General features: G+C 42.0%; 1 protein-coding gene across 1 annotated transcript in view; it reads left to right on the top strand.

Annotated features, from left to right (window-relative positions):
- The first annotated feature begins 968 nt into the window (after positions 1 to 968).
- The window catches only part of aifm2 (AIF family member 2, ferroptosis suppressor), a 28959-nt gene continuing 16007 nt past the window's right edge, over positions 969 to 13920 (top strand). Inside the window, 11 exon segments of the mRNA XM_088917195.1 lie at positions 969 to 1218; positions 2531 to 2720; positions 3148 to 3263; positions 3559 to 3678; positions 6382 to 6548; positions 6865 to 6920; positions 7679 to 7700; positions 7702 to 7829; positions 9818 to 10018; positions 10915 to 11175; positions 11795 to 11931. Of these exon segments, the coding sequence (XP_088773321.1) occupies positions 2546 to 2720; positions 3148 to 3263; positions 3559 to 3678; positions 6382 to 6548; positions 6865 to 6920; positions 7679 to 7700; positions 7702 to 7829; positions 9818 to 10018; positions 10915 to 11063 (1134 nt within the window). The 5' untranslated portion in view covers positions 969 to 1218; positions 2531 to 2545 and the 3' untranslated portion in view covers positions 11064 to 11175; positions 11795 to 11931.

Below are 13920 nucleotides of genomic sequence, written 5' to 3'. Positions count from 1 at the left end.
AGTCAGCTAGGGTCACAAAGTTACATGTATGGCTTCTCAATTTCAGATCCATGATAAACTCTTCTGTCAACTCTGTTTTGCTCTCTACTGTGCTGCTGAAAACATATCTTTCATACTGTATATCTCTTTTTGACAGGACAAAAGGACTGAAATTTCTCCAAGACAATAAACTATTGTTCCTTGTTCTTTTTTTCTTCATCTGTCAACTGCATTATTTTTAAATCAAGAGAATGAATCAGATGTAAATACACAGATACACTATTTTCAATAAGATACTGTAGCGTCCCTTGAGCCTAAGAACATGACCCTAAGCCTTCAATATTGCACTCATCTCCCTTTCCCCTCCTTTATAAATAAGGATATCGTTTTCCTTTGTACCACATTCTCGCGCCAAATCCCAAGCTCAGCAATCGGCTTTGTTGCACTTTCTCCTCGTTTGTGACATTCCTACCCTTACCTGACCGAATAGCACGAGTGTGCACCTGAGCCCGTACGCTAGTGAGCTGCAGTTCCACTCTCCTGCCCCTCTTGATACCGCCGCAAGTGGAGATGGAGATTAAGGGGGACCGCTATAATACATATAAAAATAAATTACAAAATTTAACAAATTTAAGAAGTGCCGTGAGAGCAGAAGCAATCCGCAATACCAGGTGCGAACAAATGACGAAGAGTTAGAGTTTTATAGTCCAAAATACTCCCGATGCTGAGGTATCGCTACGTCATGCAAACCTCTGAGATTGAAAACAAGGTTAAACAATCTAAAAACGATTAATCATCGTGACCTTAAGTACGACTTAATTTATTAATTTATAAATAATTTATTTATGTGGTGGTTCTTTCCCAGGCGACTCGAACCGGGCTCAAGGGGTGTTCAAAAACTTGCAAAACAGACCGCCGTTTTGTCCGCTCCAAAAGTAGGCAGGCAGGAAGGCGGAGAGAGGGCGGAGACTCGGAGCCGTCAGCTCTTTCATGGGGCTGAATCAAGGCAAGAAAGACTGTTCCAAATGGACTGCTGATCTGGACGGAACAGAACACAGGCTGGTCGATTTGGACAGAAAACAACAAGAGCAGCGGCCGCGGCAAGAGTTTCGTGACAGGACGTTTCGCTGTCGACTGCCCGGGTTGAATCTGAGCACTGCCTGCAGCCAAGGTGACCTAATATAAGCGCACAGTGCAAAACAACTGAGGGCTGCTGGTTTTCGTTCCTGCTGTTGTCAGGTATTTTATAAAACTTTGGTTAAAAAAACATATTATTTGATTAAGAAGCATTTAATGGAATTGTTAAAATTTAGAAAAACTTCAGAAAACTTGCTCCCTCGTCCTTTAAGATAAGACTCGGCGTGACAGTTGCATACAGTAGGTCTCGAAATCTCAAAGCTTAGTCATTGGTTCTGTAAGTGCAGCCGGTTAAACAGGCGTAGTAGCTCCGGAAGGCAGAAGGGCCCTGGCTTACAGTATGTGGGGCTTTATGTTTCAGTTTCCTTGAGATGTTTTCTAACAGCATGGGAGTGATGTGGTCTGGAAAGAGAGTGCGAGCTAGTAACAGTACCTTGCAGCAGCATTTTTTAACTAGCGGAAGTATTTTGGCTGTATTTTAAGGCAAACCAGCAAACACGTTGCAGCAGTCAAGATGGGAAGCATGTTTCATTCCTGTTGAAGCCGGGTTAGAGCTTAGCGATGTCTCTCATCGAAATCTGTTCAAGTCAATGACCTCAGATGTCAGTCTCATGAAAGCTCAGAATCAAGTGTGGCACCCAGACGTTTAACACGTGGGGAGAGTGTTGTAGAATTACCATCAAAAGTTATTAGAAATTATTTGCTTTTGATTATTTTCATGTAGAGAGAAAATTTCAGTTTTAACTTGCTGAGCACAATGTTCTGTAGATATGTCACTTTGATGCAATAGAATAATAATAAAATGATAATGATGGGTCTATCAATATTTGTTTTGTCTTAGTTTAACTTGCTGAGCAAAAAAAAACATACAAAGATACATTACTTTGATACACTATAATCATATGATTTATAATTAACTTTATATTTCCTTATTAATAAATTAGTTTGTGAGTGTTGCCCCTCAGGACATTAAATAGCATGTAGAGAATTTCGTTGGTACAGTCAGTCTCAGCCACAGTGTGCACCCCAGATTGCAAGAAGCAGGAGACTATTTCAGGTTTCAGCATGACTGATGTTGATCAGGTCTGGTATCATGATACTGTTGGTACTTCCATTGGTTTATCTTTCCTCATGGATATTGGGCATTTTGGTGTAATATTAGTGGCCTATAGTTTTATAAAAGCATAAAAGGCACAAATTAAGGCTATCACTTTGTGTTATTATGCGTTTAGTCAGATTAACTCATTATTGCTTTTACCCTGTTTTTTATGTGTTTTGATGTCAGTGATGTGTTGGGGGTCCTGATCCTGGACCAGAGCTCTCTTCACCAGTGAGCACTGACTGAACTCAGTCACCTTGGTGCTGGTTCTGCCAGGACCCAGATTAGTAGGGCTAATCTGTGCTCTTGGTCCAGTTTCAGGGCTGTGAGATGGGAGGCCAGCTGTCAGTGGACCCCAGCGTCCATGTTGTGATTGTGGGAGGAGGCTTTGGGGACATTGCAGCCGCCAGGCAACTGCAGTCCAAGGGCGTCCCCTTCACTCTGGTGGATCTCCGGGATGCCTTCCACCACAACGTCTGCTCCCTGCGAGCATCAGTGCAGAGCGGTCAGTACCCTCATCAAGGGCTAGTAGCATGAATGCCCTCCTTATACAGGGACATTCACACCTTCAAGGTGAGCTCATGGGTTAAAAGATGTATGTCCTAATCCTCCCTGACTCACATTGATTAGTTATTTTGCCATTTCCAAGTGCAGTTATGAATTACCACAATAGAATTAGATGTAAAAGAATCGAACTGAGCTTCAGCAGAGCTGTGGTTATACCTCCTCCAAGCTGAAATTAGGGCTTTGTATCTGTTGCATTATTTAGGGGCTGATTGTAATGTTATGCCTGTCCTGGCAGGCAGGAGCTGACTACCCTCTCAGCCTGCACTCTGTGTCTGTGTCCGAGGGTGCACTCCCCCTGGAGGAAAAAGGGGTTCCTTCTCCTGCTGAAGGAGATCCTTTTCTTACATAGCATGTTGTCCAGCCAGGTTTCGCCCAGCAGACCTTCATCCCCTATGCTAAAACCTTTGGGGAGTGTTTCCGGCAGGGCCGCGTGGTGCAGATTGACTTGGAGGCACAGCTCAGAGCACTGGAGCTCAGAGAGGTACTGTATGGTCTTGGGTCACACTCGACCTGGGAGAGCGGGAAGTAGTGGTCCTCACTTTGGGGTCCGGGTGTATGGTGTGAATTGTTACCCCACTTCTGTTCTGCCAGAGGATTATCTACAGTCTTTATACTGAGCACTTTTAACACTTTCAATGGACCTAGACTATATAGCCACAGTAATACTCTTGTAAGTTCACCTTGGCATTTGCTATAAAGATATCTGAAAACTGCTGTGAGACTCTTAAACATACACTGTTTCTTGCTGACTTTTTTTTTTGTTGACCTTGCTCCAGTAAATCAGGTTTTCTCACCTCATCCTGTGCACTGGTTGTGATGGGCCCTTTCCATGGAAGTTCAATGAGGTGACCATCATGGGCGCGGCCATTGGGATGTATGAGGACATGGTGAAGCAGGTAAGCATCATCTCTGGACAGAGGCTTTGACTCAGAGGGAAACTGCCTTTGAGATGACTATAAGCTGTCAGTGTTCATCTCCACTTTTTAAAATCTGGAATGTTTATATGGTAACGTGAGAACTTTACAATACTTTAATCCCAAAACACACCGCATTAGAATGTAACAACTTTAGAATGCTTACTACAAGAAAAGAGAAATTGCCAGTTGGCTCATTTATTCGGTTGCTAATAGTTAATTTATCAAATATTCTCATCCCTCTCTTTTTGAAAGAAACTAGGGTATCGGCATCAATAACACTTTGACCCCCACAACACTTTGTGTAAACAAGTGCTTCCTGTTCACTTATTTAAATGCTGTTCCTTGTGGTTTCCACTTGTTCCCTCTACTTTGTGTTTCACTGTTTATTCTAAAATAAATAACAGTTTTACAATAAACAGTTTCACTGTTTATTCTAAATTTCAGTTTTATTCTAAAACTGAAAAATCCTTTAGTCATCACCTTTGAGGAGAAGTTTCTTCTTCCAGCTTAGCTTTTCTCATTTTATATTTATAGTTTGGCTTTACTACAGTACATGCGTGCAATACCTTGCACTTGTCTACATCACTACCTCTTTCAGGTATTCAGGTATTGAATGTTGTTGATGTCTTACTGAATTTCCTTTACAGCTTGTACTGTTTGCTAATCTCTCTTGTGTGAACTTTAGTAGTTTATTAAATATACCAGAATTTCACATGTATTCATATTTATTGATAAGAATTAGTAAGAACAGTATTTTTAGCATAGATCCCTATGACACTGTAATCCCCAATTTGAACATTCACCCCATATCAGAGAACTCTTGTGTTTAAGTGATATTAGCGATTTTAGTGATTGCCCAGTCCCTGCACTTTGAGACTTAGTCTTCTATGAAGAACTTAATCAAGACTTAAGAAAATCTAAAACACCATATTAAAATGCTCTGTCTGAATCCATTACTGTTGTTGCTTATTGAAAGAACTCTAACTAGTTAGTCATGTTATTTAAACTTAAGAGATGATCATCTGGTTTAGTTCAAATTATAGTTTTCATTTCATTATCTTATACAACTATATAACAGAAATAAGATTTATTGGTCTATAATTGCTTTTGGTTTTTGATATCGCTTATATGGATGGTGCTACGTTAGCACTCAACAGGTATTTCATATATCCTTAGAGATTGCTAGAAGAATTTTGTGAACTGATGAAGAGAAACCCTAGTTTTCCTATGTGCAATTAGTAGAATACCATCAAGGCCTCCAGATTTCCTCATCTAAAGTGCTTCTAGCACCCGTAAAACTGCCTGTTACTGTGAATGCTAAGTAATATAGAACTTTGCCTTTTCTCAGACTGGGATATGTAGTCTTTCTTCCTTAAATATCATTTGTGTGACAAGTTCTTCCTTAAAAGCCATACTGGTAGGTTCACCTGCCTTCACACACAGATAATACAGCTGTGAAAGTGAGCAGGCACAAGCAAACAGTGTCTGAAGACATGGTCTTGACAAAATGCAAGCCAGACATTTACACTAGTAGCATTGAAAAGGGTAAAATTGATGGTGAAATTGAGCTTCATGTGAGCACTCTGATTGATTAATTATGTCCTGCTGTGTCATTTCTTGTTTTTGTTGGTATCAAGCACAGAAGCTATGCCACCAGCTCTTTCTCATGGTGGAGATTAGTTCTAGGATGCCCTGAGGAGAATTCTACTCAGCCATGAATATTAACACCCTGTAGCAATGAGATAGTTACCTGATGTTTATGTAGGTGTAATAAATATTGACTTAAATATAGTTTAACCAATATATCTGTACTTTTTGTGTGCGTTATATATTGTCGATGAAAACTCAGTCTTCACTCAGGTTAGGAGATTGTCAAACAGAGATCTTTAATTCAGTCAGCTGAAGGGGAGCATATCACAGAGAAAGGGTTTCTCCTAGCACTCAGTAAGATACAGTATGCTCACTTTACTGAAGTTACACTTTCCTTTTTGTACATTAAAATTAGGGAGACTTTAACATATCAAAGGAACATACAGGGAAGGGACAGTGTCAGATGTCTTTCAAACATAAACAAAACAGGACAAGAAGATGACATTTGGCATCCTGCAATCTGTTTCATTTCTCTCTGGTTGAATACACGGGTGTGAAGAATCACAGGCTTTAGTTGCAGAAAGACAGTGGTCTTGGGTGCAAACGGAAAACCTTTCTTGCGCATTTTCACTGTCTTGACCCATGTCACTCGGTCTTCCACAATATGTATTAGCCAGCATGTTCTGTACATTTAGCACACCCATAATTAAAATAGGATTAATTTTAAATTAGTATATTAACTGGAAATCTGGGCTACCACTTGATACAATGAAGAGGTGTGTGGTAAATGTAAAAGATGTATCACTGAAAGTGAAAGTGATTTAACATATTCACTTTTAAAAACTCACTTTTCAATGGGGCAGCATGGTGGATGTTTTGAGACATAATAATGTAAAAAAAATTTCATAAAGACCCTGTTTTTCAAATTATATTTTAAGGGATTTTACAAATTTTACCATTAATAAGAAGGTAATTGAATTGACAGTCCTACTTTTCAAAGCCCTGCTTAATAGGATGATGACCTGGCCAGTACCACTACTCTGGACCAGGATCTGAATGCGACAGGGCAGAGACTGTGCTTGTACTCTGCAGATTCAGATGGCACAAAGCGTGGTGGTGATTGGCAGAGGATCAACAGGAATAGAAATGGCAGCTGAGATCAAAACGGAGTATTCTCACAAGAAGGTAAAGAGCTTCTCCAGTGTCTATCTGTGTACCAGTGATGCTGGGCTCCTATCTATGGGTCTCTGTCTGCCTATGTTCCAGTAACACTGGGCACCTGTTTATGTGTCTCTGTCTGAGTGCTGTTAAAACTGGGTGCCAGTCTGTGTTTCTCTGTCTGTCTGAGCGCCAATGACACTGGACATCATTCAGTGTTTCTCTGTGTAGCCGTATACCTGTGACACTGGGCACCTGTCTGTGTGTGTTGGTCTGTCTATGTACCGGTGACACTGGGCACCTGTACAGTATGTGTGTCTCTTTCTGAGTGTCGGTGGCACTTGGTGACTGTCTGGGTGGTAACGAAACACAGTTCTTTTTCTGGTTTCTATCTAGGTTGTCTTGATACACTCACAGTGTCCGACAGCAAGCCAAGAAGGTCTTGTTAGGTAAAGGGGTCCAGCTGGTGTTAGGTATTAAAAAACAGACAAACTCCTGACAGACTCTTTAAACTTCTCAGTGTGTTTCTTACTTATAGCAACTTTTTTACAGTTTAGCACCTTTGCTTAAATGTCAGCATTCTGCCTGAGCTTTTTCACCAGGCCCTGCATTGTGCACATGATTCGGGTATCTGGTACTGCTCTAGTTTTGTCGATTTAGTGTTTGGTTTTGTTATGTGTGTTCTTTATCTTTGTGTCAAGTCTTCAGATTTATATATAGGAAGCAAATCATGGTCTACTGTGTGATGAAGTTATGGTATACATCAATTACAAAAAGGACCAAGCTGAACATGTTCACTTGTGCAATAGATGTACAGAATCGATGCTCACATGAAGCCACTGTAGTTGGCTTAGTTTTCTCTAGTGTGTGCTCCTTACATTGCTCCCTTTTATGAAGGTGCCTTTATAGTTCACAGTGCTCATAGTACAGTTGTTTGAATAGGTTAACTGACATTATAAACACTCTGCAACTGTTACAATAACAAACCGAAACTGGAGCAGAATTATTGTTGCCTCTTTCAGAATCACCTTCCATCATTGTGCTCACAGGCACAGCAAGGCTGTGAGAAAAAGGAAATCATGTGAAACAGGGTCTCTAATTTCTGAGCAATGATGAGAACCATTGCTTTTAAGTGGCACAAACTTTTGGTGTTTATTCTTCCTTGAACTCCATCATTACTGTCAACTGTTATTACTCTTCCCTGCTGAAATCATCCTCTTATTGCATTTAGGAGAGAAGGTGAGCAACCTTGAGTCTCTCACTCAATATGACCCAGAAGGATACAACGGTCATCACAGACAAAGGCACAGAGATCACTGCTGACCTGGTCATCCCTTTCACAGGGAATAAGGTCAGCTCCACTGCCTATGCCTCTGCCCTGGGTAAGACTCAGGCACTATGGAAAAGTGGGATGTGAAGCATGTTTTGAGCTCAGCTGTTGGATTGAGGCTTTTGCTGCTGTAAGAAATTGGAGACAGGGCACTCAGGGAGGAAAGGGAAACCCTTGTACTTGGCCATTTCACCAACAGGAGACACTCTGCTGCCCTCTTGTGTCCCGTGCACACCTCTCAGCTGCTGTTCAGTGGCATTTTTTCCTGTGAGCATGCAGACTTGAATTTAGTTTTCCCTTAACTATACATTAGGCTCTGTAAATCTGTAAGTTTAACATATGAACATTTGTTATTTCACGAATTGGTCTAGTTGACAGGGTCTTGGATGGGAAAAGTGTAGAGCAGGATGAAACAAAGCTGAAGTAAAGCACAACTTTCAAATTAGCTACGCAACAGCCTAGGATCATTAGATTAGTGAGACTCTCCATGCCCCCTGCCCAAGTACTTGTTACCCAGCTTCTAAACGTGGTCTTGATTGTAACAATGCTCTTGGTTCTGTGATAGCACCTTTTGGGAAGACGGGCAGTAAACAGCATCACTGTGAAGGCAGAGAGAGAAAGTGCAGGCTTCCTCTGGGTGTAGTGGAGGGATGATTACTGTTGTTTTAATTTGTTAGTGTTATTTTAATTAACTTAAAGCCAGTGCATTAGTACTTAAATTTGAAAAGGATTTACAACCAAGTACTAAACATGACAATTTTATTTAAGATTGTTAATGTGTCCAATTACTTTTGGTGCCCTAAAATGGGAGGACTATGTATAAAAAGGTTGTGATTCCTCTATGGTTCACCCAATATAAAGACCCTCTAATTAAAGCTGACATTCTGCACTTTAACCTCATAGTCATTGTTTCATTTCAAATCCAATGTGCTGGAGTACAGAGCAAAAACAATAAAAATTCTGTCACTGTCCAAATACTGCACTGTACATGTATACATGTACGTTGTGTGTTATGTGTGTTATGTATCAGTTGACTTGTAATATGTGAATTTGGATCTTCATGCTGGTTCTCTGCACCAAACACTCTTGAATGTCAAGACCCTACTGTATTCAGTTCTTAGTCTTCAAAATAAACATTTCATTTTACACTTAAATATATTTTCTTTCTTTCTGGTGTAAAATTTGTGATTTTTAAGGTGCAAGTTATGTTAGGGGTAGATGATTGAAACAGGGACCATGTGAACCTAACCCCCTACTGTCAGTATTTATCCAAGTGGTTCAGGGATGCAACACCACAGTTGACGAGGGAGACCTGTACTTCAGAGTCCAAGAACAGCTGCTTGTCAGTGTGTTGAAGTTAGTCAATATGTAAATACAAGTTCCTGTAGTTTTTTTCTGCTGAAAGAGAACAGCAAAACACTTTGAAAAAAAATCAGATTTCAACCTTTCGCATCCAAATATTAAAGCGCAGTCAGAATGTTAATTCTGGAAAGACTGTGGCCATTAAACAATAAGAACAATGTGAGGTACAAAACTAGTTTCTAGAGGCCTGCTGCATAGCCTGTAACCATCATTCTTGTAGTAACAGTCTCTACAATCTCCTAGGCCTCTTTGTCTTAGCATTTAGAAACAAATGATGCAATGTTTAGTTTCCTTCAACCTGCTACCTGTTGAGTTCAACAGTGCCCTCCTCATGTGATTGCAGGATATGTGCATCTTATCATGCATCTCATAAAGATACTGCTGGGAAGATGTGGATGGAATCCAGATTCCTGCATTGGATGCGTCTCTGTAGGACAGCAGGGAGGCAGATATTAGTCAAACCTCTATGCAATATTCGTTCACTTCTGACTTAATAAGTATAGCCATGTGTTAAAATCAAGAGTGCCGGGAGCACAAGATTTCAGTGTCAGAATAATCTCTGTTTATGCTCCTGATTTGTATTATGGTGGTGGTAGAGGGGATCATACATTTTTTGGTCTTTTCTTTTTCTGGTGTTTGAGAAGGAGCCCAGCTTTATTCAACAAGTATGTTTTTCAGGTGCAGCTATGGTAGATAATGGAGCATTGCGAGTGAATGCTCACCTCCAGGTGGAGGGCTGGGAGAATGTGTATGCAGTGGGTGATTGTGCTGATGTCAAGGAGCCAAAAATGGCCTACCATGCTGGCCTGCATGCGGGGGTGGCAGTTACCAACATCATCCACAGTCTGACCAACAAGCCTCTCACTTGCTACAAGCCAGGTACTAATTTATTCTCTTTTAGAAGCACATGCAATCACTCTGAGCTCTGTAGCACACTGGGAAATTAATGAACTTTACTAAATCGCCTGTGTTTACTTGCCTCTTAGTCCATAGCCTGCTAAGCAAATACCTGAAAATAATTACCATCATTGAAAATCTTTGGCATAGAAGAGTCTTGACAGAGAATGGAAATTGGGCTAAACTTTGAATATAATGTTATGATCAGAGGAGGTAGCATTTTCAAAATTGTGGTTGAAAAGAAATGTTTTGAAATGAATTACTTTGTAATTTCATTCTATACCAGTAGTGATTAACCAGCCTATAAAGGAGGCCAAATGGCTATACAATATGGTTTAAAGAATGTCAACATCAAAAACTGGAAGTCTGGTTATCAGTAGTTTGCAGGGTGCTACTCCCAGTCCTGCTACGTTTGGCTGGACCAGTTTTTCCTGTTCTTAGACACCAGGGAGACAATAACAGGAAGGATGAACTGGGACTCCTTGTGTGTTACAGCATGGTGATCATGCTTAAGTCTACTCAGTGGAATCTGGGTCAGGTGTCATTAAGGAAATAAAATGGAAACCTTCCTAACTGCAGTCATGTTGTCAGGGCTGGGCTGCACAGTTAATTCCCCACATACTGTAGCTCCTTTGTAAAACAAGACTTCAGGTCAGCAAGAGTGATGCTCAGTGTCCTCAGGCTGATGAGTGCCCTTCAGTGCCCAATCAAGGTCTGAAGATAGGTATAACAGAAGCACACAAGAGGCTTTTCATGCAGGAGAACGATAAGCAAACAAGTTGAGGCTATACAGTTTTACAGTCTGTTGATAGTGACTCCCGGGACACACTTCCTCATACCAGTGGTTTCCCTCCTGTGTGCTCTTCACCCTTCCCCAGGGTATGTGACCATGCTGGCTGGACTAGACGGTGTGGTGGGACAGTTCAGTGGCATCCGACTGGCCAGGACCCTGGTGGTGCAGGGAAAGAGCATGAATCTGCTGGTATGGAAGAGCTGGAGGGAGATGGGGCAGGTGGCCTTGCAGTGACCGGGCTCAAGGGTGCTTTCACATCTGCGTCATCACCAGTCACCACCGTGGCCCTGCTAGACCAGCTTCTTCAGTGCAGAGACCCCTTTTGCTACCTGCAGTTCACTTTAAGGTCCTTAGACAGAATACATTAAAAGTATCTTTTAACAAGTTTTTACTTAAATTTTTGAAGTAAACATTTAACTTTTGTTAAAAAATGAAGTAAATTTTATGATCCAGTCTCTATCCTTGTCATTTTGAGGAAACTGACACTCTGGCTTCTTTAGAGAAGAATTACATGGGTAAACATCCTCTAGTCTGTGAACTTTATTAAGGCATCAAGTAAATAGTAGTCAGTCAATTTGACGGTAAGCCTTTTTTAAGCTTAAATTCCTACAGCACTATTCTTCAGCAGTGTACGAGCGTGGAAGTGGTACACATGACCCACATACACAAAGTATGAAATTTTGAACAACAATTGCATGATTCATCATGCTTAGGGTACAGTTTGTTCTGCCAAGATTAGTTCAAAGTATTTGCATAAACACTACATTTTCCAGCTACTAAGAAATTTTCTAGATGTATTTGGGGTTATTTTCTGAAGAATAGTAAGTAGGTTTAATTGTTTAGTATGGTGCTTATTTAGTCTGGAGTTTGTTCACTAACCTATGTAGAGAACTGAGAGCTTGATTTAGCCTGTCTTTCCACACAACTTGTCTTATATTTCATGAGATTGTTGGGATACATCCCAGCTGATTTAGGCAGCCCCAAGAGCACCAGACCCAGCAGCTATATCATCCTGCATTTCACAACTGGCAACCCACTGAAACTCAGCAGGAATGAACCTGGTCTGTAACTGGATGGGAGACCTACTGGGGAAAAAACTAAGGTTAGTGCTGGATAAGGTGTTATTGAGGTGCACACCCTGCAGTTTGTGTGGGTCCTAATTTCACAGTATAGTGACGGGGATACTATACTGTAGAAAAGGCACCGTCCTTTGGATGAGGCATAAAACCAAAGTCCCGACTCTCTGTGGTAATTAAAAATCCCTGGGAGTTCCTCAAAAACCTCACCTTTGTGTCATGGCCAGATTTCCCATTGGTGCACTATGGGTGCCATCACTTCATCCAGGTGGGTGCTGCACATTAGTGGTGGTGGAGACGAGTCCAGATTACCTGTAAAGCACTTTGAGTGGAGTATCTAGAAAAGTGCTATATAAGTTGTAGTGCCATGGGGGTAGTCGACACCGGATTGGGCGTGGACAGGCTCACAATCTCCCCTGTCACGCCCCTTTAGGTTCCTTTTTAGGAACCTCCTGCTCCTACTCCATTAGGTCACTGTTTCACACTCAACCAGTGCCTCAGACTCCCAGGTCTGCCTCCAGCCCTAACATCCTCCTAGTAACGCCACCAGGTTGGGTTACACAAATACACACTATTTACATAACCGAGTATCTTCAGCACTACACACCATGCCAAGACCCAACACACTGTCCATCTCTAACACACACTCACAACCTCTCTGGCGCCTCACTCTCACGCCCTTAGGTAATGAACTCACAGCTGCCAGCGCACCTCACATTGTGCCCAACCACCACTGTGTTACATCTACACAGCTGCCCGCACACCTCACTGTGCCCAGCCACCACTGCATTACACCATGCAGCTGCCAGCGCACCTCACTGTGCCCAGCCACCACTGCATTACACCATGCAGCTGCCAGCGCACCTCACTGTGCCCAGCCACCACTACATTACACCATGCAGCTGCCAGCGCACCTCACTGTGCCCAGCAGCTAGATAGACCCCACTTGCTTCCTCGATACCAATGTATTGCCAGGGTGAGGGTCCCTCTACCACACAACCCACTCTGGTTCACACACACTAACTCACTGATCAAATCACAACTCACTCATAAGCAGACAAGACCCCTGCTCTCACACCCTAGCAGGATGCTGTCCCTTTAAATCTTTAGACGATCTCATAAAGCTGTTTCTTGTGTCAGTCTCCTCACAGACTGACGTTTTCACTCTTTTCCTCGCAGGCTATTTCTCTCACAATCTCCTCCGCAGTTGTCGTCCTTCTCCACCCCCCTCACGGGGTTACTACAGCGGTTAATCGTCTAATTATCGCCCCGACTAGTAGCGTCTCACACCCGCTACTATCATGCTACGGTCATGCTTCAGCCCAGCTCTCTCACAGCAGAACCTCCACATTTGTTCTCTCACCACTGCAGCCGGCTAGGAACCTCCTTTAAACCACTTCTACACCTGCCGTTTATTCACTTATTCACGTCAGGTGTGGTTTCCACGGCAACGCGTCTCCCTTAATCCGGAGCTCTGCTCCCCACACAAGACACTCCCTGCATTGTGCCACCAAGTGTAAATAATTTATTTTTATTTAAGAGAATCCCCAAATTACTGCACTTCCTTCAAACAACAGACCTCAGAATGGCTACATATAAGAGGTTGGCATTCTTTGCTGTTTAAGTCACATACACAGTACTGGTCCAACTGGTAACTGATTATCCTATAAAAGTGCAAACATACTGTACAGCAGCCACTCAATCACATCAGACACACTCCTTGCCACGCCTAAACCCTTCAGATGGGGATGTCAAACCAAGGTCCTGTCTTGGCATGCAAAATCACCCTATTGCATCTAAATATATCTGTTTTACAGAAAGACCAGGGCAGTGTTATGCTGTTGGGCTGTGGCTTGCTAAGAATGGCTGTAGGTGCTTTTGTGAATGCTCTGTACTCTGCAGCTGTACACATCTGTCTGCTGAGTTTCCTCTTCTAGGGTAATGCAAACATTTGTTGCACAGTAATATGTATTGGGTGTGGCTTTCAAAAAAGTTGCATTACTATCAGCATGCCA

This window comes from Atractosteus spatula, chromosome 5 (genome assembly GCF_055471065.1).
Source record: "Atractosteus spatula isolate fAtrSpa1 chromosome 5, fAtrSpa1.hap1, whole genome shotgun sequence".
Lineage (NCBI taxonomy): Eukaryota > Metazoa > Chordata > Actinopteri > Semionotiformes > Lepisosteidae > Atractosteus > Atractosteus spatula.
This window is presented reverse-complemented; position numbering and strand designations above follow the sequence as displayed.